Source organism: Ammospiza nelsoni, chromosome 15, assembly GCF_027579445.1.
Source record: "Ammospiza nelsoni isolate bAmmNel1 chromosome 15, bAmmNel1.pri, whole genome shotgun sequence".
Classification (NCBI taxonomy): Eukaryota; Metazoa; Chordata; class Aves; order Passeriformes; family Passerellidae; genus Ammospiza; species Ammospiza nelsoni.
Window position 1 is genome coordinate 8061899 of NC_080647.1, and position 25382 is coordinate 8087280.

Here is a 25382-nt window from a genome sequence, read left to right on the forward strand (position 1 = left end):
AATAAGAGAAAAGACAGAGAACTCCAGTTTGTGTCAGTGCTTTGGGAAACTGTGTCTGCTACAAGTCAGAAAAAGAGCTGTAGCTGAGCTAGGGAGCCAAAGAGTGAGGGAGGCAGGAGGTCAGAGCAGAGAACGTGGAGGGAAGCCTAAATTTATGCTCAACCTGCTCACATGTATTGATTAAGTGTTTTGGATCAGGAACAGGCATATATTACTGAGCAAATATTAAAAGCTATGCAGGTTTCAAGGGGAAGCCTCTTTCCTCTGGGAGTTGCTGTTGATTACTCATAATTAGTTGAGAGGTCAAAGCCGACCAGAAGATCAGATGAAAATTTATGGAAGGAAAATATGAGGAAAAACAAATAAGGAACCATATTATTCGATTCCTGCTGCCGGCTACAAGCATTCATTATAGAAATTAATGTGAAAAAACCATTTGAAACGTTCTTGTCATTTTATCTAGTAGACCATCTTAATTCTCTATCACCTGATTCTATCACAGAATCCTTTGGCTGGAAAAGACCCAGGTGGGGGTCGGGGCTCTTCTCACAGGGAACCAGCAACAGGACAAGGGGACAAAGCCTTAAGTTGCGCCAGGGGAGGTTTAGGTCGGACGTTAGGAAGAATTTCTCCACCAAAGGGTGATCAGACATTGGAAGGCGCTGCCCAGGGAGGTGATGGAGTCACGGTCTCGGAGGTGTTTAAGGAAAGACTGAGCGCGGCACTCGGTGCCCTGCTCTGGTTTACAGGGTGGTGTTGGGCCATGGGCTGGGCTCGGTGACCCCGAGGTGAGTTCCATCCCGCTCGGTTCCGTGATTTTGCGATCCGGGGGCTCCGCACGGGCCGGGCAGCGGCGGCTCCCCCTCATCCCCTCACGGCGGCCGCCAGGGGGCGCTGCGCGGCGCGGGGGGAGCCCCTCCCTGCCGGCCCTCTGTGGCTCCGCGGGGCGGGGGCGGGGCCGGGCCGCTCTCGCGATACCCGCGCGGCGCCGCCCGGCCCGCGGTGCCCGGAGGTGGCGGCCCGGCCCGGCCATGGCGTCCGACAGCGACACCGAGGAGTTCTACGATGCGCCCGAGGACGTGCACCCCGCGGGCTCCCCCGCGCCGTGAGTTCGCCCTGCCCTCCCTCCCCTCTGCGCGGCCCCGACGCCTCTGGGCAGCTCCCGGGGGTGCGGGGGGGAAGCGGGGTCAGAGCGGGGCCGCGGCCCCCGCTGGAGCTCGGGGTGCGCTCGGAGCGCGGAGGGTGCGGGCACCGAGCGGGGCTCGCCCGGCGCTGTGCGGACGGCGGCGGCCGTGAGAGGGAGGATGAGCTCATACCTGCCTTCCTGAGGCGGGAGCGGGTGTAGGGCTGGGAGGAGACGGGCGGAGATGGCATCGGCATCGACAGAATAGTCCCTGAAATGCGATAAAAGTAACAGATTTTCTGAGGAAGGAGAAGAGAGCGAGCTTCGTCAGCAACAGGCAGCTGTTGCTGCGTGAAGAGCAACTTCTGGTGTGCTCTGTTTTTAGTGGTGCCTTTAATACTTTTACTGTTTTTAATGGAGACTGGACTAGATTATTTCCAGCGGTCCCTTCCAACCCTAACAAATCTGTGATTCGGCATCACTTTGATGCTCCTTGCCCTAAGCCAGTTGGTCCCTAGTGAAGGTTTCCCAGCGTTTTGTGGGGTTTGTCCCAGTGCTGCTGCCTCAGAACGGACCCTGACACTGTTGTTGGTGTCAGCCAAATGTGCCCCTGTTGTTGGAAATCTCTTTCTGGCTGTGTGCTGGACAGGTTATGCCCTGTATCAGTTCTGGTTTTCCTGTAGCCTGGACCAAACCTCTTCAATATTTTACGTGGTAGGATGAGGTTTCACATGGTCTGTTTATAGAGTAATAGATATGGATTGTGGGATCCATTTGAACCTTTAATATTGGACCAAGGAGCTTGTTTTAAGCTGTGACTCAGTGGTCACTGGATGCCTACAAGAAAGGAAAGACTAGATCTTTTCTCCTCGCCTTCAGATCCTGTATTAAAGTTTTTCTGAGCTCAGCTATTTAGCTGTAGTCTGGTGAAAAGCACATCTTAGCATGCAGTTCTGCAAGATGTGATAAGCCAGATTCACAGTGCTTGTACTGAAATGAGGTTTTTCTCCAACAGCTTACCTCCTGCTAGGAGTACTGATGAAACTCTTCTCTGAGTTGCATTAACTCAAAGTAAACAGCTGAACACTAGAAACAGCAAAAACTGTTCAATAAGTTAAAGCGGCTGAAACCTGTCAAGGTTGGGACAGAGAGGGTGAAGGTGAGGGATTAGTGTGACTAGAGACCACAGACAGGAAAGGGGAAGCAGGCTTTGGTAGAAGTGAGCTGTTAAATCTGCACATCCACCTTTTGTCTGATACAGATCATGGCCTGGCTTTGCAGGTTTCCACCACCAGTATCTAAGCAGAACTTGATAATATGAAGTCACTCACTAGAAATTAAAGTGAAAGGTGCTTTTAATTACTCTAGTGCTCTTCCATAACCTGTGTCAATGCATCATTGACTCAAGTCAATAGAATTCTGTGAGCCTGAGTCAAGTAAGGAGGTGATGTCTGTGAGTTTGCAATACAGCTGCTGGTCTGTAATTCAGTCTGTTGTTGAATCTAACAATATGGACAGTATTTTCTCAAAATAAGCTTTTTGAGGTTTCATGAGAGCTATTTTCACACATGCACTGGGCACTTCTAGGAAGCAGGCTGGTATATTATTTTGCATGTGTAATGATGTTGAGTGGGACCAGAAAAAAAAAATCAAAAGCTTCGTGTTGCAGGGAAGGCAACTGAAAACAAGTACGTGTTGCCCTCTGCAGTTTCAGATATTTCCTCCTGCATTCAGTGTTCTGATGATCAGTAAAATCAGCTGGGAGTCCTTTTTGGCAGCACTAGTGTACAACAAAGCAGTGTAGATACATTTGCCCTCATTAAAAATGTGAGGTTTGTAGCTTCCTCCCTCCCTAGCCTTTGTTCTATGTGGGGAAGTTTAATAGCTGCTGATAGAGAAACTCTGAAAGTGGTGCCAAGTGTTCACGTCAGCTCGCTGACTTCTTTGCTGTTTACTTGCTTTATTAATTGTCTGGTCTGTAAGAGTGGAGTTTTAAAGTTGGTTGTAGGCTCCCAATTCCCACTGTTAAGTCATTAAATTACTGATGCTTGAATCCCTCTCAGGGAAAGCACCATATTCTCATCCTTGACTACATCTGTAGCTGGTGCTTTTTAAGAACTAATCAGCAGAAATTACAGAAACCAGAGTGTTTCTTTCAGATTAGAATGGTCTGAGGTGGTGTTCCTGGGGTAGTACTTCTGGGGTGATGACTTCTCTAAGGTGAGGTGTGTTTGGAGATGTTCTGAGATTACTGTATGCCCTCTGGCAAGGCCTGTGTACTTCCCTTCTGCTCCAGATCTTGCCTTTTATTTCTAATCCTACTTTTGATATATGGAGGGTGTCCACTTGTTGGATAACTAAGTCCAGGGTAAAAAGAGACAGGTAGTGTAACAGAAGATGCCCCTATTTAACCTCTGTCACTCACTTTAGAAGCACTCAAACCATGGAAGAATTTAGGAAAATATGCTGAAATGTAGAGGCCTGAACAGTCCCATGCAGGAGGACATCAGTTTTGAGAGAAGGAAAATATGAAGTAAGGCACACTTGGTTAGATGCAGGCACGTGACAGACCCTCTATATTTTATTTATAGGAAAAGTGATCCACCCACTCTGAAATCAAGAACTGTTAAACCTAATTATTTGGACTTCATGTGCCTAACAGTGAGGGGGCAAGTTTGTTCCTAGTATGCTTGTATCCTAAAAATTGTTATGAGAAACCAAATGAAAGAGATGGTGTAGGTAATGAGAAATGTCCTGTTTTGTTTAAATTCTTGACTTGTAACTTCAGTAGTCCTTACTTTAGAAGGTGCCTTGATGCTTTTCCTGAAGAATTTAGTTTCCTCTGTGTAGAAGACAGGTAAGGGTAAGTTGTGCCCCATTGACATGTGGGAGATTTTTAGCACAGCTTTTGTGTGTGTGAGTGTTTTAGCCAATGTGCAAAGCTGAAAGTGGCAGTGAACAGATGGAGTGGGAAGTGTTGGCTGTGTTCAGTGCTGCAGATGCATTTCTGCACTCAGAGTTTGCTGAGCTCCCCCAGGGCAGCCCTGACGTGCATTGCAGCAGTGAATCCCTGTAGCTTTGGAGGTGTGAATGCCATGGAGAGCTGCAGCAGGAGCAATTACATCTTCCCAGGCTGGAGGGAACACGGTGTGCAGGACAGGGCTGAGGGCAGTTCTGGGCTGGCTGCTGTGTGTTCTGCACAGGGCACAGCTGCTCTGCACTGCAAACACCTTCCCATCTGCTGGCTGGCACACCTGTTGGAGAGCAATGTACATCCTCCAGGAAGGCAGGCACGGTTGCTTTGGGATTTGCCCAAGGCCAGTACTCACATTGTTTTTTGTTTGAAGGGCTGAATGTTTTGTTTTCTGTCACAAAACAACAACGTGTGCTGAAAATGTTAAGCCCTCTTCAAACAGGTGCTAGGCGGGAGCTCCCTGATAGTAAGAATGGGAACTTTCCCGTGGTCTGCTCACTGTCAGGATGAATTTGATAGTGGGATAAACAATTTTTAAAAGAAGTTTCTTTGTGAGTTTGTTTGACTTTCAGACTAATCAGACATCTATTTGTGCAAGTGAAATGGGATATTTCTTTGAATTGTGTTTAATCTTTATAGATAACCTTGAAGCCTTTCTTTGTTAAACTGGTGTAAAAATGGTGTAATGTAAGATAATTTAGAACTTAGGTGAAATGCAGTCTAGAAGATGTATTGCTATCAGTTTATAAATCCCACTTTTTAGTAAATGTTCACACCAGATTAGTTTTTGCCTTATGTTTTCTGTGGCATATGTCAGTTTTCATGTGCTGCCTGGCCTTTCAAAGCCAAATCAATATTTGATCTTTGGGTTGATCTTATGTAAATATTTTCAGACACTTTTTTCCACTGTATATATGTTTTTTAAAAATGCAAAGGTTTATACACTACATCCAGAAAACTAATGGGCTTATAGTACAGGGGCATGGAGAAGGCTGTAAGTTCAGGTGGCTGGGAAGAACAAGACCATTCCAGAGTTGTGTTGAACTGCAAAATATTTCAGTTACTGAGCTGGCTGACCTTGTGTAAATGTAGTAGCACATAAACAGTAGCTGCTCATGACTCTGGGAGCGATGCTGCTGACAGACACACAGCTCAAATCCTCTCAGGCAAGACTCTGAACTTACCTGCCTGTATTACAAACTGATCTGAAAGTGGGGGCTTTGCCAAACAGCTGTGGAAGCTCTCCACTATTTTAAAAGCATGTAAATTCATGCTAAAGCTTCTCCTTAATTGTGCGTGTGGGTTATGTCAAGCTAACAGCACCATGTTATGTTCTACACCTGCTAGTTTGTAACCTTTATCACTCAAGCGCCTTTTTCCAAGGTAGCTGAGTAGCCTGAGCATGGAAAGTAACATCTGGTTTTGTTTGAGTGCAGATTTTCTGCAGAACTAATCAGCTGAAGAAGTCTGAAACAATAACAGTGTCTTTTGAACCTCCTATTTTGTGTAACCAGTGTAGGAATGAGTTGCCTGTACCAGAAGTGAGGGGCCAATTAGTGGGAAGTGTCACAGTATAAAATCAAAATATCTATTTGCAGTTGAGGGATTTGTGTTATTTAGGTTGTTAAGCAGTGTCTTGTAAAATAGGAGCCTGGCTGAAGCCTAGGCATTAATGGTGTAATTATAAATATGTTTCATTGTTAAAGTCATCTCATGGACTTAATGAACTGTGACACATTTCTGCTGCTCCTAAGAAAATTCAAGAGTTGATAGTGGAACTGAAAATGTTTCAGTAACCAGAAATCTCACACAGGCTGAGGCCTTTGCCAGCAATGTATTTTGTGATACAAAAAATGTTCTTGTTTTCCTGGCCAAAATATTAATTTTTCTCCTTTTTTTTGCACATTGGGGTTAGAGCTTTCTAGGAGGATTGTACCTCAAAACAGTGTCACAGGTATTGTGCACCTGAAGTTAATTCTTGGACAGAAGCACCTTAGTGTAGCATGTTAAATTAGTTGCAATGATAGAGTGTTTATATAACAATCCACTGTACTTTCTTGTTTACTTAGCTCTGCTGTATAAATGGAATCTTTGCTTTTTTTGTGATTAAATGCTTCCAGATGGTAAAGAGAAGAGCTGAAATTCTTAAAAAACAATTGGAAATAGTTGTGGTTTTTTTCAGGAAGTATTGTTATTTAAAACGATTTTGGAGGCAGGAGGGGCGAATGAGGCTGAGATCTCAATATTTGTGTGTATTGCTTGGTGCCAGGTGATACTTGGGGTTCAAACTGTCACTCATCTTGGTGGTCAGCTGGGATCTGTGTGCAATCCAGGCAGTTCTTTTGGTAGTAAACTTTTAAGGAATTAATCTGCAACTTTGTCTCTGCTTGTGATTGACAAACTGATAAAATCATAGAACAATTCAGGGTGGAAGCAGCCCAGAAAAATCATCTGGTCCAACCTTTCCTTTATGTATCAGCAAGATTCTGTAGTCAGAGTAAGCAGTGTGATTCAATATTTAAATATCTTCCAGAATTCTGAAAGTCTTGTAGAAGATGTAAGTTCAGGAGATAATAAGAGCTGACCATCCACTAATTGAATTGACTTGACAAGAAGTAATTATTTGATACCATTCCCTTAAGATAGCTTGTTCTTTCATGTAATTAGTGTAACCAGAGGTGGAGTGTGAGTGGTTGCTAATGCTAAGTCACTGTTTCACTGGGAGTATTTTGGAAAGTAGTGCACACCAGTTCCTTCCTGTTAAAGTGTATTTTGTCTCTATTTATACCAAATGTCCTGATTAGAAACAAGATCTTAGGTTTGCTACAGAGTCTGAGGGGCAGACTGGCTGTGATAGTGGTAACTCTATGGATCAGGATTCAGGCACTTGATTTGCAGAGTACTGGAGTGTTTGTGCTTCTGCTCTCTGAGAGTTTTGTTTCTTCATTGTCTACCCAATGCTTGGCACACACATGTTAATTTTGAATTCTCTGCAGTGCAAAATGGTTTTAGTTTTGTACTTGGAATAACATCTTTTTATTAGAAAAGGGTGATAGGTGATTCCTAAAAGATTCTGCTAGCAAACTCTCAGGATTTTGTAGAAGCTGTGGATCTGTGTGTGGTATAGAGGAGGGAACTTGTGTACAAGTGATGTGAAAAACATTCACTTTGTTGCTCATCCAAATTATCAAGTATACAGTTCCTGCAAAGGAAGGCTGTGTTGTAGACTGTTTAAAACAAAGCTTATTGTCTATGAACTCTACCTAAGTCTGTCTTCTCTTTCTGACAGGTCACCAACAAAAGTTGGAACCAATGTAGTAAAGGTGAGTTTCTTAAAATCAGTCGAGTGCTTGTTGATGAACACAGGGTGGAGTATTTCCACCTAATGAGCTACAGTACCCCTGACATCTGCACACAGAGGAAATTACAGATTTTCCTTGTTATATGTAGCAATTGTGCTTGTCTTGAAATTCCAGCTTTCCTTTTATTTAGGGTATGTTACAGTGTCTCAAAGCTCATTTTATTCTGAAATGTGTATGTGCAATTTAATTAAGCCGTATGTGATTACTGAACTGTGCTCTTTCAACTGATTTGTGAGTAGTAAACAAGGCTCTGCAGCCACCTGGCTTTTGGTCCTGATTTATATGAAATTGTTGATTGTGCTCTCTTCTGTCTCCAAAATAAGAAAGATCTTAATGTTTGTACTTCAGAAGCCTCCCCCCTAGGTTATGTGAAGATAAACCACTATATTTAGCTTAATGAGACAGCGTTGCCACTTCCCACGCAGGTAATTGGTATTCTGTGCGTAGTGACAGCGAGCCTGAATCCAGCACACAGTGAATAGGTGAGGAGCTGGAACCTTGTGCAAATAACACTCATTTCCTGCTCTCACAAGGGCCAAAGGTGCTGCTGTACAACACTTCTTGTAGGTTTGTCTGCAAAGAGTTGGGAAATCCTGGTGAAGCCAGTGTTTCAGAGCTGTCAGCAGTGCTCTGCTCTGAATCAATAGTATTTTAACAGTGATACCATATCTTGCTATACCTCTTAGGGAACAGGGCCTTACCCCCAGTTTTGTGTTCTGTTTAATGTCCCTTTAATAATTAAGTATTACATGTGTAAGCCTTTCAAGCAATGTTGTTTTATCATTCTCACTAAACTGTGTGCAATCAATGAACTTCAAAACTAACTTTAATGTCTTCATGAATTATTAGCTATGACGTTCTCTAGGTTGCTGTTTGATTATTGAATTTTTTGAAGTATCTTCCTTAAGTACTTGTTCAAAGCTAAATTTCTGAAGGTGGAAAAAGTAGTAGTTTCTGTGCTTGGTATCATATCAGTTCAGTGAATGTGTGACTAATGGTATCATTTGTCTTGGAATGGGTAAGAAATATTTCTTAAGTCCGAAGTCTAATAGGTGTGTGAGTTTAATGTCAACAGAATTGGAAATTAATATAATGGGCTTCCGTAGGCACTGATTACATTTAAGTATTTATGTCATCATACACTTGAAGATAAACTTTAATAATAAAGCAAAGTAGAGCTTGCATTTAGATTAGAAATGCTTTGTGGCAGGAGGGAGTGGAGAGGGAGGAAAGATTTTTCTGTAATTGCAGCTGTCTTTGCAAGAATGTAAGATTCCATGTTAGAACCTCAGAAGCATATTTGTGACCACTTGATAGAGCTGCCTGCCTTAATTTGGAAATTTCTAAATGGTTTCTACTATATGTGGCTGTTATATAGTTCTTGCATCCTTTCCTAAAAGCTGATAAATAAAAGAGAAAATATTTTAATATGAAATTTCCTTGCTGCAAATTATTACATGTGTCTATTTCTCTGAACTCATGCTGCCTTCAGTTTGATTTTAATTGAGGTTGCAGCCTCTTATATATGACTGCCTGTTTTGTTGCATAGGGTGCATGACTCTGAAATACTTCTCATGTCAACTGAGCATTACCGTTTAAACATCTGACAGCAGTAATGTGTGAAGATGTGTCAGATTTCTTGTCCTTTATGCTATTTAATTTGTTGGAGCTGTATTTTTGTTAGATCATCTTACTGAAGAAGTTAGTACCATCGTCTTACGACTTTTTCTTTTGTAGGATATGGACAATAAACTACACAAAGCTGGAAATGAAACATTTGTACGAGAAATGAAACAAGATGATTCAAAAGAGGTTAGTGAAATATTGCTTTGAGCTTCCAGCATCACACAAAAAAATACTAAATCATTTAATGATCAGTATTCATCCTGAAACTACCATAGGTTAGAATTAGTTGTTAATGCTAGTAAAAATGTTTATCGAAAGGGTAAAAATCAAACTAAGTGTTCCAAAAACATATTTAGGATTCACCAGTTTTGAATTATTTGTGCAATTTACAAAATCATATTTAGCAGTACATGAGAACTCTGAAGAATGAGCAGCTTTTGTTTCCTAACAAAAAGTACTTTTGTTTTCTCTCCAAATATATTGAAGAAGACTGGAAATTAGTTACCTTGTTTTATCTTTTGAATATGCTCATTTCTGCACCAAGGTTCTGTTCTTCTTTTTAACCAAACTGCATTTTGTATATAAAACAACTCTTCAGTGGAAGAGCTATTGTGGGTATTGTGCAGGCTGACTGGATTTTTTTACCCAGGAAGTGCCTGCTGATAACTGGTATAATGATTTTGTTTTGTTTCTCTAGATTATTGACAGTATTATAGAAGAAAGCCAGAAGGCCCAACAACTAGAAGATGATGCTTTAGCTTCTAGAGGAAATGAATTGACTGATCCAAATTCAGATGCAAATGCTTGGATTTCTGGAGCAGGTATCATTAGTGATGTCCCAGAAGTACCAGCTGCTAAAATAGCATTACCAGAAGACACTAGAGAACCAGAGCATCAGAGTGTGTGCAAGGACACTGAATTGGAGTCTGGGAAGCTTTTGTTTAGTTCTGACCAACAGGAATCTCATAAACCAACAAAAGTAACAAATGCAACTGACCATAAAACGGATGAAACTGAAGCACAAGGAGAAACATCAAAAAAAGAGGACATAACAGACAAGAAAGAGACAAATACTTTAGAGAAAGCGGCTTCAGATTTATCTACCAAAGACCCTTCTACAACAGAAGAAATGCCCCCAGCCAAGCCCCCGAGGCAGCTGACTGTAGAGCCTGACATAGTTGCCAGCACAAAGAAACCTGTCCCAGCCCGGCCCCCCCCTCCCACCAATGTCCCTCCCCCGAGGCCACCCCCCCCTGCACGGCCAGCTCCACCTCCCCGCAAGAAGAAGAGTGAACTGGAGTTTGAGGTGCAAAAACCTGTTCTAGAAGGCAAGTGTTCTATTTTAGATGGGTTTATTTATCTGCAGGCTTATTATTTTTGTGTGTTTTGAGTGAAGAATCATTCAGTCCTGTGATTTTTAGTTTAGTTGATAGGTAAAAAATTATGCAACAATCTTAGCTTATTGCAATGAAGTAATACCCTTCTGCTTTACAAGTGTTCCTCATTCACAGACTTTCTTAAATAGCTGCAGCTATAGCAAGGAGAAGTTGACTCATCAATACATAAGCTAGAAAGCAGTTACTTCAAATGAAATGTGTGTGTGGTCTGTATTTGCATAGAAATGCAAGTCAAGGTGTGGACTGAGTTCTTATGAAAATGAGTAGTCGTGGGTTATTGGGAAATGACTATTAAAAAGAATTTAATAAAGTTTAAGAGGCCTAGGTGTGAAGTCATGCCTGAACCTCCAACTGTATATGAAATACTTAATTGTAAGTTAGATATGGTGGCAGTTGATCATTAAAAAATACTAAACTGGTCAGAAAGGTGTTCAGCCTGTAAGTGATGTTAGGATTTGATCTCTATAGCAAGTGTTATGCTCTTCTTTTTAATAAATCTCTTTTCAGTTTCTCGAGACAGCTTCACAGCTGGTGGTCTTTTAACTTCAAGTTCAGTGACAGAAGGTGTGCCCAAAGATTCTCAGCCTTCCTTGGATTTGGCCAGTGCAACTAGTGGAGATAAAATTGTCACTGCCCAGGTATTGGGAAATGGTTGTGAGTTTGATGAGTGGAACAGTTTCTATTGCTTCAGTGATACAGTAGAGATAATGTAATCTGTGTCTGCACCGTTTCAGGAGAATGGGAAAGCAGCTGATGGCCAAACAACAAATGAAGTACTTGGACCACAAAGACCCAGGTCTAACTCTGGCAGAGAGCTCACAGATGAGGTATCTATGGCTGTGGTCTGTACATGGAACACCTTTGTTCTTGCTTTCCCTGTCTGATAAATGAGTTGTTGTAGTCAGGTCACTCCTTGTTCTCTGAACCACTCCATGCTGTCACCAGCAATGCAAATAGGAGTGATGGTGCAGCTGGCTTTGTCCACCTAAGAACTTTGTGTCCCTGAGTCATGTGTGCCTTTAGCCTTTGGAAGTGTGAGCTGTAACAGACTGAAATGCCATCAAGTTTGTGTTGGTAGCTATGCAAACACCTCATAGGATTTTTCATGGGAGGGAAGAGCAGCAAACCTGGCATTTTGTCATGTGTCTAAAAGGGGAAGGAGTCAGCAATAGCAAAATGATCTTCCTCATACTAAAAAATAGTTTCTTCTGTAAATAATTCTGCTAATCCCAATGATATTTGGCTTTTGTAAGTTTTCATTTGTGTCTATCACTGTACAGCTTTTTTTAAGTGTTGCTGAACTTTTGTAAGCATTCATGAGATACCCCAAATAAACCTTCTCCTTTGTGGTGCTAGTCAGTTCTCAATTCCTTTTCTCCCTGTATGTTAAATTTGCCTTTGGCTAAACCTAAGATATAGCAGCTGGAGTAGGAAAGAGGAAGACTGTAATGTCTTTTAATTACATAATATATTTCATATTAGCATGAAGGGTATCAGGCAGTGGTTGATGTCTCTATAGCTGCATTTTGATTTATGAAATTGAAGCTTGTGGTATGTAACTGTTCATCTTTGTCTAGTGATTGATAACGTTTGCACTAACATGCTAATTTAAAGTTTGTCTTTGTAAAATAAATATTTAGTGAGCTACAGAATTTCCCATTAAGATAAGTAATTTGTAAGTTTTGATGATTTCTGTTTTGCTCTAGGTTTTCAAGTCTAATCAAGTTCTCTTCATTTCACATCTTATTTTTTCGATAGGAAATTCTAGCAAGTGTAATGATAAAAAACCTTGATACAGGTGAAGAAATACCTCTGAGTTTGGCAGAAGAAAAGTTGCCAACAGGCATTAATCCCCTGACTTTGCATATCATGAGGAGAACTAAAGAATATGTCAGGTATGAATCATGAGAGCTTTCAAGATGCTGTTGCTCTCACGGGTTTTGCATAAATGGAAGCTGCTGTTACGCAGGTGAAAAGAGCCCAGATCCATCTGTCTGACTAATCTGAGCTGATTCCCAGTTCTCAATGAACCAGCCTCATTATTGATTTCTCTCAAGTTAACTAAAACTTGATGATCTTGCTGGAACTTGACAAGCAAGTACATCTGAAAATCCACTGATCTCTAGTTAGCCTTTGATATACTAAATGTCATTTCTGTGCTGAATTAAACACATTTTGTGTTCAAGTACTGGATGTTGTTCATGCCACCACCTCCTGTAGTTTTTTTCAGTGTTTCATAGGAGATTGTTTCTCTGAAGATCTGTTGTCATTAGTGCAGCTGACTGCTTTGAGGTTTGCCTGTTCTTAATAGAGTTTTAGATCCTTCTAATGTGTAAAATGGAAGCTTTTTGCAATCTTGGATAGAAAATGACACGTGCTTAATGATCATAATATCATGTCAGTCTAGATGTTCTTTTCAAAGGCCCATATGAATTTATACATCAGACAACTTCTAGGTTTTTTGCATTGTTGTATTATTGAGAAGCTCACTTTTCTAGAACTCTTCTGTGAAAAAACTTCTATTTCAGGATTAACAACTATTAATTTAAGTGGCATGTTACCAGTTCCTAGTAATTTAATGAATTTTTTCTGCTCTTAGCTTTCAAAGCATCACTATAAGCTTAAGTTGGAAATTTGTGGCAGGGAATAATATATCTGACACCTGCAGCTTTAGTATCAAGATGCTTAATAATTGAAAGACCTGTTTATTATGTGATTAAAATAATGTCCATGCTTTTCCAACGTGTTACATAGAGGAATAAAGATGGATCCTAAAATGCATGGCCTACTTTACTAATGTTTCACTCAATTTAGATTCATTATGATATCCCATTAAACAGTCACTTCTGTATTTCCTAGTAATGATGCAGCACAGTCTGATGATGAAGACAAAATGCAGCCACAGCAAACTGACACTGATGGAGGGAGGTTAAAACAGAAAACGTAAGATGCTGTTTTATGTTTTTTCCTTTCCCTAGGAAGAAAAAACAGAATTTATTTTTCTAAGCTGAAACTTCCCTTCTGATTACTGAACAAGTTACCTCTCAAGTAATCATTTTACTGGTGATACCTGATTTTACATAAGCTGTAGCTCTGTGCTTGAACTGAAGGTTGCATGACTGCTGTCAAATTTACTGCTTATTTTAAGAAGCAGTAATAAAAAAAGAAAAGGTTGCATTATAAATCAAAATTACTGATTATAGTAGCAAAAAAAAGACAATTTTCCATTATTATGTGTTGAAAATGTACCCTTGTTTTTAAGGACTCAACTGAAAAAGTTCCTTGGCAAATCTGTGAAGAAAGCAAAGCACCTTGCTGAAGAATATGGTGAACGTGCTGTTAATAAGGTTAAGAGCGTTCGAGATGAAGGTAAATGACAATCCTTTTTTTTTTTAATAGAGTAGTTGGTTTATCCTTGTGCTTTTAGGAATCAAAGCTGGCAGAGGAACATACACTGCTGCATTCTACCACTGTTCTACAGTTGGTGATATGATTTTTTTAGAGTTGAACCTTGTAGCTTAGTAGGCATTTTGAGATAAACATGTTACAAGGATAAATTCTTGTAAAGTAATAGTTGAGAGACCTTTTCAACTAAACCAGCTTAATGCTCTGATTTTTTGTTGTGCTGTTAGAAAGAGGTTTTGATATCAAAACATACACATTTTTGGAAAGTTACTCCAGCAAAGGTAGAAGTGGGGATTATCTTCATTACTTTAGTAAATCAGATTGTTTTCTGGCAACCAGTACTACAACTGGAGCTCTCATATAGCATGAGCTCCTGTTAGATTTTCCAACTGCAATTGAATTCTCCCCTTTTTGTTTCATCAGTGTATCTTTCAGACAGACTTCTAGTGCTGCAGCAAGCTGGTGTAACCACAGCCTGAGATAAGTGCCATGGAAATGCTGCACTTCAGTGTCTTGTGTTGCCAGTGGCTGTTGGCCACAGCTCTTTTGCAATTCTTGTACTTCATGGGCAAATCACCAGGCCATTGCAGTGTGCTCAGAGAGAAGAAGCCAATAGATTCATTTTCAGATACATCATACTGACAGAAATCACTTAGTGCAGGATCTCCTGAATGCAAGACAGGTGCCAAGAAAGGGGCAGAACAAAAATTGATAGCACTTCTTATTTTCAGTGTTCAGTGTTTGGATTTGCTGTAGCCTAAAATGAATGGAGATGTATTTTTAGACCTTAATGCAATACTGTTCTTATTTTGCTTTAAAATCTTTAAATTGCCTATAGAAATTGTCTAATTCAAGACAAATCCACTACCAAAAAGCTTACTAACATATTAAATAGGTGCTGCAATATCAAGTGCTGAATTTGTGTTTCTCTAGTCTTTCACACAGATCAAGATGATCCCTCTTCCAGTGATGATGAAGGGATGCCCTATACAAGACCAGTTAAGTTCAAAGCAGCACATGGCTTCAAGGGACCTTATGATTTTGAACAAATTAAAGTTGTTCAGGATCTCAGTGGAGAGCATATGGTAGGTCTCAAGTTCCATCTGTGATTTTGCTCAATCTGTTCAGCCAGATTCAACTTCTCATTTTCATCTACTTGCTGACCTCCAAAAATGACTCTCAGGTTTATTCTCTGCGGAAAAATCTTCATTCTACAAAATAATAGTCTGGCAAAAAAAAAAAAAAAAAAAAAGAAGAAAATTTGGCTGGTTTGCCCAGATCTTCAGGGAATAAAAAGCATGTAGATTCCTAGGCATCAGGGATTCTCCAGAGCTCTCCTTTGAAGAATTATGGTATCAAGTGGTATTTTTTTTTTTCAGTTCCTGCAGTTAAAACTTTAGGCTGAAATAGGCTATTTTCCTCTATCAGAACTGAGCACAGAGCAGCAAGTTTGACCTGTTCAGCAGTAAATAAATGAGTCTATTAGACAGATGAACACAAATATTGAACATAAATACTTACTAGGTTTTGGAGGCAGAAGTTGGGAGAGGTTAATGGAGTATGTGGTTCAGAATGATAAGGTGGGGAGAAACCAGGATAGGATATTGCAGAGATGCCTGTGGAGAACCAGGCAGAAAAGCTACTTATTTGTCAGTGTTTGAAGGGAGCATGCTTCCCTATGAGTCTGGAATACATTCTAGTATTCCTGATTTCCCAAACTTCTGCTGTCTGACACTGGAACCAATCTTTCATCTCGAAGTGTTGGGCTGAGGGTGATGACCCACAGCAGTCAGTGACCAGAGATTCCAAGTTGTCATCCACAAGTGAACTTTCCATTCCTGCTGGTAATCCCTGTTAGTTTCCATCATGCCAATATTTGACTTCTTAAACCCAGGAAATTCCTCCAGATTGGTGGAGCATGGTGGAGTCAAATGCCTGGTAGCTCTTTATTCAGTAGCAGGAGGAAATGGGATACTGCTTGTGTGGTTATGTTTTATTGACTAGTAACTCTTTGGACTTGGCAATGGAGAAAGAATTATCATCAGAGGCTTTGCCAAGCCCTCATGCCAATGATGAATATAACAAATATATGTAGTATCCATTTTGGTTGTAACCAATCACGGTTTCCACTTTAAAAAAATGCATGCAAACCTCAAGTGCAGCTACGAGTACTTGTCAGTTCCACAAAACAAACAGGAGGTTCTGAGCCCCTCAGATAAGTGTACAAGTCTTATGTGGAATTCTGTGGTAGTGCTGACGTCCTGTAACTCCTGTCTTGCAGTCATCTGCCCTGTGGGCCTTTTTCTTTCTGCCCTATGCCCTTTTTCTTTCAAACTGTTTTTGCACATATGTTACACAATCCACCAGTCTTAACAATTACTTATCAGCATTTTGATCTACAGTTTATTTTACTTGTGGTATCTTGAGTATGTCTAAAATCTTGTCAGTTGATGTTGTAGAAAGTCTTTTTGGTATGCAGAAAAGCACTTTTTGTGATTTAATCATCTCTTTATTTTGCCAGGGTGCTGTTTGGACAATGAAATTTTCTCACTGTGGTCGATTACTGGCATCTGCAGGGCAGGACAATGTAGTGAGGATATGGGTTTTGAAGAATGCCTTTGACTATTTCAACAACATGCGCATGAAGTACAACACAGAAGGTATCTGTGCATGGCTGGAGCTCTGAGACAAATTCTGGCTGTTTGGGAACCTGGTGCTGACCATGGTGTTTCTGTCTGTGTTCCAGGCCGTGTCTCCCCTTCTCCCTCTCAGGAGAGCCTGAATTCTTCCAAGTCTGATACTGATGCAGGGGTAGGTACACAAGGGAGGGGAAGAGATGGTCTGGTTTGTAATGCCACATCTTCATTGCTGCTTTATCCAAACACACATTAAGGAGTTCTTGGCTTGTGTCTTTTTGTCGAACTGTTATATCAATAGATGTCTTCAATCAAATATATTAATTCCATGTACAAGGGGTGCAAGCAAGGAAGCCCATCACTGAATTTAAAGCATTACAAAATCTGCATAGCTGTGCTGTGGCCTCCTGCCAGACGAGATCGCTGAGTGAATTGCTAAGGGGAGAAACTCTACATCATTGAATTTCCTGTCTTAGTGTTTTATCTCTGACCATTACTTGTGGTTAACGTCTGACTTGATGTTTTTTCTGAGGAAGGCCAAAGTGAGCTATGGGATTCTCAGAAGCATAATGATACCTGACAGATTTAAATTTTTCACATCTGTGTAGAAAAAAATGGAACATGACTGAAGAAAAGTATTCAGACACTCTTACTTGTAGTTTCCAGATACTGTAGTAAACCTTGCCATTAAAATAAATGTATGTAAGGTGTTTTATTTCTATTTTTGGCTTCCAGTAGTATAAGAAACAGATGACAAAATCAGGGTTTAAGTGAAGATCTTGGCAGTAGCATTATTTAGTGTGTGTTGTCTTGGCAGAGGGGGAAGCAGGGCGGCCAGCAATTGTTGTTAAACTCATGTAAATGAGTGGGCTTGCTAAGCCACACACACCAGAGATGCTGTTTTGAGTGACTGGGTTTTGTTGGGTTTGGGTTAGTTTTTTTTCCTGGAGAGGTTTTGTATAGGAATTTCTAGGGCTTTTTTAAGTTATTACTTTACATCTGTTAAATCTGAACCGGTCTCTTACTAGGAGGTTGTCATTCACGATATGCACTAGAAACTTGGAAACCTGAACTCACAGTTTATATTCTGAAGTGGAACACAATTTTTAAGGTTGAGATACTTCGTTCCAAAAGCTTATCTTCAGGTGTTTGCTTAAATTGCTGTCAAACTGATCCCACTGAATAAGAGAAAAATGAAAATGAAATGAAAAATGGAAAATTTAGAACTTGTTAATTTTGCACTTCCAGGATGATGCTTCACAGCCCATGGTACTTGACATTTACTTTGGTTTTGTATTAGTGCAGTATTGTTTGTTCAAATTGTTACTGTCCTTATATTTTTTTTAAGCAGTTAAGTGCCTCATGGTAAATTTTTCCAGCTAATGTTTGGTAATATTTCTGTGCATTTGTCTGATAGATTTGCAGTGCAGTTGATGAAGACCCAGATGATAAAAATGCTCCGTTTCGGCAACGACCATTTTGCAAATACAAAGGCCACACAGCAGATCTTCTTGATCTTTCCTGGTCTAAAGTAAGGCACCTTAACACAGGCTGCACAGCTCTGTGTTTTCTTTGTTTGCTGTTGTCATTTGTCACTGGAACCATACATTTGAACAATATGAAATGATCCTTGAAGTTAAGAGAAGTTTTGTACAGGCAACATTTATTCTAGCTGAAATAGTTGGAATAAAGTGAGCAACCTTCTTGTGCTTGTGTAATTAAGAGTGGTCTTAAAAAAAACCAAACAAGCCAGTAACAATTACAGTTGTGTATTCAATAATGAAAGTAAATTATTTACAGTGGGGGGATTTTCTGTTGAGCTGTGTGGTTTCTGTTCTGTGGTGTTACTGCTTTTCCTGTCTTCAGTGTGCTTCACTTTTTGTGCAAAGTGTACGTGTTCTGAAGTTGCTGAACACATACATCTATTTTAAAATTAAAGACTTACCTTGCTTCACATTAGACTTATTCAGATAATTCTCCACATGGGAATGCAGTTGTACTTTTAAGAACATAGTCTGGTTGAAGCATCTCAGGCATCTCTGAGGTCTGTCATGCCATTTCTTGGAATACTTTAATTACATTTCAAGTATTCGTTTTCACTGAGGGTGTTCCAGAAAATTTTCTGTTACCAAGGATCAGTGTACAGCTCTTAAGGAAAACACTGATAAGTAATGGTAATTTGGATAAACCTTTTTGTCTGAAAATATAAAATTTCATGGTAGCGCAGCCTTGGTAAGGCTCTACCAATCAAATTGCTTCTGTATTTCCTGTTACTTTTATGTCTGTTAATAACTGTGGAATTCTCTTGTTTCACAGAATTACTTTTTGCTTTCTTCTTCTATGGATAAAACTGTCAGATTATGGCACATATCAAGAAGAGAATGTCTTTGCTGTTTCCAGCATATAGACTTTGTCACTGCTATAGCTTTCCATCCAAGGGTAAGTGTAACTGCCCTCTTACTTCTAGAGAGGTAGAATTTAAAATTACAGCGTTCCATTCCCTTTTTTTTTTAATTAAAAAAATAAAATTATTGAATAATAGAGTTTGTGCAGTTCAAAAATATGCTTCATGGATAAAATTCCAGGACTTTGTGTTCATCTTCACTGAACTTCACCAGGACTGTCCATGGGGTTTAACCATGTGTACATGTGAAGGGGAAAGTGAATTGTCTGTTGGCTGTACCATCACAGCTAGTAAAGTATAGAGTAACTGTGAAAAGTTAAATTTCCAGTGAGGGATATTGTGATTAAATATTTGTGGGGAAAAAATCATAATGAGATTGAACAGATTGTCCAGAGACCACAGAATCCTTCAATTCTTAAAACTTGACAGGATATAGCCACTACAGCCTGATCAAACTTTTGTAACTGTAACTGTCCTTGCTACAAGCAGGGGAGGTGGATCAGAGACCTCAAGGGATTAATTTCAACTTACTTTTTATAAATTTTTGAAAATACTATAATCAGGCTTCCTAATATTAATAAAACTCAAGTGGAAGAACAATGTTGTCAGTGTTCCCTAAACAGAACTAGTAGATGTATGGGAAGCCATGAAAGGAGCATTCAGCTCCTGGCAAGGTGAGTGTTGGGAGGGTAGAAACTACCTGTGCTAACAGTGAGCAATTTTCTAACCTGAGATATAACTGCATGTGTGTAATCTGGTCAAAAACCTGTAAGAATTTGAATTCCATTTGCCACAAATTTCTTAAACATTATAATTAATTATTCTGAAGGTTCTTATTGGGAAATTCTGTAGAAGAGCTGTTTGGAAATGGGGTGGGAAGGTTTTAAGGAAGGCAGAAACTTACTCATAGCACAAGTGGAGATTAAACCTTGTGTGTGTTCTCAGGATGACAGGTACTTCCTCAGTGGTTCACTGGATGGAAAACTCCGACTCTGGAACATTCCTGACAAAAAAGTGGCATTATGGAATGAAGTAGATGGGCAGACAAAATTGATTACAGCTGCCAACTTCTGTCAGAATGGCAAATATGCAGTGATAGGCACCTATGATGGAAGATGCATCTTTTATGACACAGAGGTAAACAAACTTTGAGGCTGTGGATTTTTTTATGTTAAATAACAAACGGATTTAGAAGTCATGGTTATTTGAATACCAAGAAACAAACCTGTTAGAGCTTGAAGCAAGCTAATGTTTTTACACAGTTGTTTCAGTTTGGGACACATTTTGTTATCTTTCAGCACTTGAAGTATCACACACAAATACACGTGCGTTCTACCAGAGGTCGAAATAGAGTTGGAAGAAAAATTACTGGCATTGAACCTTTGCCTGGAGAAAATAAGGTACTGTCTTTGAGTGCAGCTTTGGACCAGTACTGAATTCTGATATTTATATCTCATGTTTAGTAATTTTGTGCCAAATCTTGTAACACTAGTGAAATGAGCCTTGCTGTTTGCTGATTTAGGCTAATACAATACTAAGTAGTGGTAAAATACAATATATATTCTTTTAAGGATGTTATGCTCTGATTAATGTGCAGGTGAAAAAATGGTTGCAGGTGTGGTTAATTGTTCCCACTCCTAAATTTATTTATTTATTTTCTAGATACTAGTGACATCAAACGATTCCAGAATCAGATTGTATGACCTAAGAGATCTGTCTTTATCTATGAAGTACAAAGGTTATGTCAACAGCAGCAGCCAAATCAAAGCCAGCTTTAGGTAAGACAGTTTTCTAACAATGGAGTTAGAGATTTGGGAAATGCTGTGGCTGAAGTATGGAGGGTTTTGTTTAAATAATCTACATTGGCATGAAACTGAGCTTCTGAAATGTCACTTGGCTTGGAATGGAAAGGTAAAAAAAGACTCTGGTGAAGAGTGATGAGCTGGGAGCTCCTGTGGGTGAGTGAATGCATTTGCATCCTGTGGACAGTGAGCTGTGTGTCCATTACTGTTGCTGTGAGGGCAGAACTGTGCTACAGCTGAGGTTGGGAAGGACCTTGGGAGATCATCTTGCTCAGCCCCCCTGCTCCAGATAAATTTCCCAGATTAAATCATCTCTACTTCCTGGGCTGTAGCCCAGTTAGTGTCAGAGTTTAGAGATGCAGAGCTGCTGTGATGCATGCCTGAACAGCTAAGAAAAGTAATGTTTTTCCTTCTTTGAATCTTTAGCCATGATTTTACCTACATTGTAAGTGGTTCAGAAGATAAATATGTCTACATTTGGAGTACATACCATGACCTGAGCAAGTTTACATCTGTAAGAAGAGATCGAAATGACTTCTGGGAAGGCATTAAAGGTAAAAACCAGCTTTTGATCTTTGCTTTATCAAAGCTCATATGATTTGAAAATTGAAATATTTTATTCGCTATGCATTTAGTGTGAACAAATTCTTACCAGGATACATGGTAATTGGTGACCTATCTGGAATCCTTGTTCACAGGACACTCTCTTTGGGATGGCAAGAGACAAAGTAGTTTAGAGTTTGTCCAGTTTTAGTAAGAGATTTTGAATTAATGTAATCTTTTGCTGGTTAATTTTAGAAATCAAAATAATTATCAACCCATAATCCTTTATGGAAAAGTGACTTCGAAAACAAATGGAAGCTTTCTCTTGCACAGCAGACTAAAACCAAAAATGGGTGGGGAAAAAAGCAGCTCTTTTATCTGCTCCACATCCACAGTGTTTTTGGAAAATGTGGGCCATGTTTATATCAAATATGTTTTGGACCTCTTGCCAGTTAGTTTTGGGCACTTAGAGCATCTTCTGAAATCCCTAAGATAATAGAACAATGACAGTTGTTCCTTGAATTCTGAGTTTACCTGATGGCCATTAGCACTGAGATTTTTGTATATTTATTAGAAGTTCTGCCTGCTGTTCTTGTAAAATGAACAAATTCTCGAAGCAAGGTAATCGAAAAATCAAAATTGGATTGTCTTTCTGCAGCGCACAATGCAGTCGTCACCTCTGCAATCTTTGCTCCAAATCCTGGTCTGATGGTGTCGCTGGAACCTTCTGAAAAGCAAGAAGCTGAAAGTAAGGGAGAAGATTGTGAGATATCAGACACCATCCCCTCTGGTAGGTGTTTAAGGTGAACTCTGCTTGGTACCATGGCAGGAGCAGGAAAATATTATGAATACTTCTGATCTGTGTGGGGGTTTCTTGAGAAGAAAAATACTTGCAGTGGCATGGGTACATATTCCAACTTAGCATTCCACCTTGAACATTTGGGCAGCTGTTGCATTCTTAAAAGTTGAGGGAGGATGTGAGATGAGGGGTACAGTTGCTATCCTAAGTACTTTAGGATTGTTCCTTTTACATTGGAGCTGTTAGGAGATAGAGCTGCACCAATCATTAATGAAAAGGTTTCTTTCCTAGAAATGCAGATGTTTCTTGAAATATTGGCTATAAATCAGAAATTATAAAGGAAGAAGGGTGATGTCATATATTTTAATGAGAGTGTGATTTTTATATATATTTTTTTTTTCTTTTGATGAACTAACAATTTATTCTCATTCTTGTTAAGGAGCTCTGAAGACAGATCACACAGAAGTGCTTTTATCAGCTGACTTTACTGGAGCAATTAAAGTCTTCATTAACAAAAAGAAAAATGTATCTTAGTTGGTTTGCAACTGACAGCATAAAGCTATGGTACTGTGGGATTGAAATTCCATAAATAATGCAGGCAAAAGCAAAGTATCTAATATAATAATGTTACAGGCTGATTTATTTTTAAATCTTTATTTTAAGGCTACTCAAATATTGGATCCTTGGAAAGCCGTGTGCCTATTAACACCTGGGCTTGTAGGATAGAGAGGAATGTGTAAGAATAATCCTGCCAAACATTAGACTCTAAACTTTCTGCAAACAGTTGTTTTGCCATGTCATTGTGAACCTGCACAGGTTTCTGCACAAAATTGTGTCTGCACATGTGTGTGCCTTTGGGATACGTGCACGAATTGGAACCTGTATCTAAAGGGTTTTAGTGGTGCTTCTGGCCACTAGATGTCAGGAGCTGGGGTGGGAAAGGAAGGCTGGAAAAATGCTGAATAATATAGTCTGATCTTTGCACAAAATTCCATTGGAGAAAGATCTTGAATTTGTAGTAGCTAATATTCAGAGTTTTAAGTTATGCAAGTTTTTGATGGGTCAGCAACCATGTGTAAATGTTTTTATAAATTTCTCAACTTCAGGACGTGAAAATTTTTTTGTTGTCTTTTAATTGTTGTGGACTTTAGATTCCTTTCTTATATATAATTTTTTGCACACTGGAGCACAATACTTGTGTAAAGAATTCTCTCATTCCGTGTTCACGGGCACCAGGATATATTCACCTTCCAGATAAAATTAAGCTGCATTAGAAAGTTCTTATATTTTACAACTATGTAAAATAAACTGTTTACATTTTTTAAGCATTGTAGCTTAAAGTTTTAAGTTCTTCTTGTTTGTTTAGTGCCACTGAATTTTGAAAGTCTTTGTAAATATTCATATAAAAAACCTATGAAGTAACATTCTGGGCATCACTACCCATGAAATGTTATTGATGGTCAAATGTTCAGAGAACAAATGTATCATTAAACTTGGTCACACACTTGGAAATTGTTGCTGCTTTTCTGTTTTGATTTGTTAATTTGCCTTTTGTCTAAAGTGGTTTTGACCAGTTTCTGAGATCATTGATCCTGCGAGCACTTGTTACCTTCTGAGTTCTACTTTTCCTGATCTTGTCACACCTTTATTTCTGAAAGAATGGGGAATGAAGTACTGCAACTGGATATAAAGTAGAATTAAGAGTAATTATATGATAGTTTCACATAGGGAAAACTTCAGAAGTGTGCACAGAATCCTCTCCTTCCCATTAGTGGAAGAATGAAGACATGGAAAGGCAGAAGGTGAGTCTTGCTCACCATTTAATTCTTTTCTTCTCAGGTGAATTTGGCTATGACTTTGTATAGAATTGTCTTGGACAAGAAAGGCAGTTCCAAGGGGTTTATTATCAGTAAAAATAGATACAAAAATGGTACACACATTATATAAAATTATCTTCAGTTAACACAGTTGGGTGAATTTGACTCAGGGTTGAAAATACCTCCATGAAACAAGCTAAACTATCTCAGGGTTCTTTTGTTACTTTGAACTCCACTGAATTGACAGACTTGAGGAGGTGGCACAAGAAGACATTTGGTTTGTGCCTCCAAAAATCAGTTTCTATAATATATGCAGTATCTGTGTAAAGACTGTAACTGAGATTTCTGTGAGCTGTTCCCAGACACTTCTAGGGTTTGTTATAGATGTTCTACATATTTATTGACTCATACAAGTTAAGAAGCTGCTTTATGCAGTACAATGCCATCACTTTGCTTACAGTCCTGGCATATTGTAGCTTGCATTTCTCTGGAACTAAAAGTCCAGACTGGAGGAGAAGGCATATGGACTTAGCATTGGGGGTTTGGGGTATGCTGTTTTTGTGTGTGTGTGCTGCTCTTTCACTCCTGCTTTTTCCATATTATAGTTAAAATAGTAAATGCCAAAATGTGGTATGAGTAATAGGAGAAGGGAGCTCTTATTAGCTGCTAAGAAATATACAGAAGAGGATGGGTCCAAGCCAGCTTTGAGTGACTGAAGAGCTGGCTGCTGTCAACGTGCAGTGTTGGAGGTACATGTGGGGCTGAGGGACATTGGGAGGGGTTCCTGCAGCATGAGTGGCCTGCACTTGGGCAGTTTTTACATTTTCTATGCAAAGTCTCCTCTCTAACGTCTTCATCATCTGAATTGTTTTGGGTTTTTTTTCAACATGACTACTTTGGAGATATACAAGTTGAACTGTTAGTTTTGCATATTAGCTGCCAGAACTTCTATTAAGATGTTTGTGTTCAGACCTGTTGAGTACTCAGGTGCTCCTTAAAAAAGGGTTATTGTTTTCATTATTCAGGCAGAAAAACAAAGCTGATCTTGAGGACGATTGACTTCCATTTATCTTGATATTTAGCTTTTCAGCACTCACAGTTCTGGTGTTCCTCTGCATTGATCTAGTATTCTCAATGCTTTTTCCCCAGCTGAACTGTTCTGCTCAGTTTTGATGGTTCAGAAATCAGTGCCTCTTTCCCTCTCCTTCCAAAATTGTGTTGGTTGAGTGCTGTTCCAGTCTGAGTGGTGCTGTGTCCTGTCTGATCTCAGCCATTGCTGGGTCTGGAGACTTCTCTGGTACCTGATGTGCTGCCTTCTGCTGCTGTCACAGCCTCCAAGTTCTCCCTGCAGGTAAATGTTGGTTTCCCTGCTGGGCCTGTCAGGTTCAGTCATGTGCCTTCACTGTCTGTAGGTCAGGGAGTGCCCTTGCACTGCAGTGATGTTCCTGGCTGGAGCACAGGCACAGCACGGATGGAGATCTATTGAAATAAAAC

The 25382-nt window shown here is 39.8% G+C and overlaps 1 protein-coding gene across 2 annotated transcripts; it reads left to right on the forward strand.

Annotated features, from left to right (window-relative positions):
- The first annotated feature begins 992 nt into the window (after positions 1-992).
- Positions 993-23583, forward strand: WDR44 (WD repeat domain 44). Of its 2 annotated transcripts, none has more exons than XM_059483128.1 (20): positions 993-1105; positions 7387-7420; positions 9197-9271; positions 9783-10413; positions 10990-11120; positions 11217-11309; positions 12241-12377; positions 13342-13425; positions 13745-13851; positions 14821-14972; positions 16409-16547; positions 16634-16698; positions 17941-18054; positions 18840-18962; positions 19873-20064; positions 20226-20327; positions 20590-20705; positions 21156-21283; positions 21931-22062; positions 22511-23583. In XM_059483128.1, exons 1-20 carry the CDS (start codon positions 1032-1034, stop codon positions 22603-22605), a joined length of 2724 nt encoding a protein of 907 aa, XP_059339111.1. In that variant the 5' UTR covers positions 993-1031; the 3' UTR covers positions 22606-23583. The 2 variants fall into 2 exon arrangements, with proteins under 2 accessions (XP_059339111.1, XP_059339112.1); XM_059483129.1 differs by lacking the exon at positions 993-1105 and adding an exon at positions 1371-1491.
- Positions 23584-25382: the final 1799 nt, after the last annotated feature.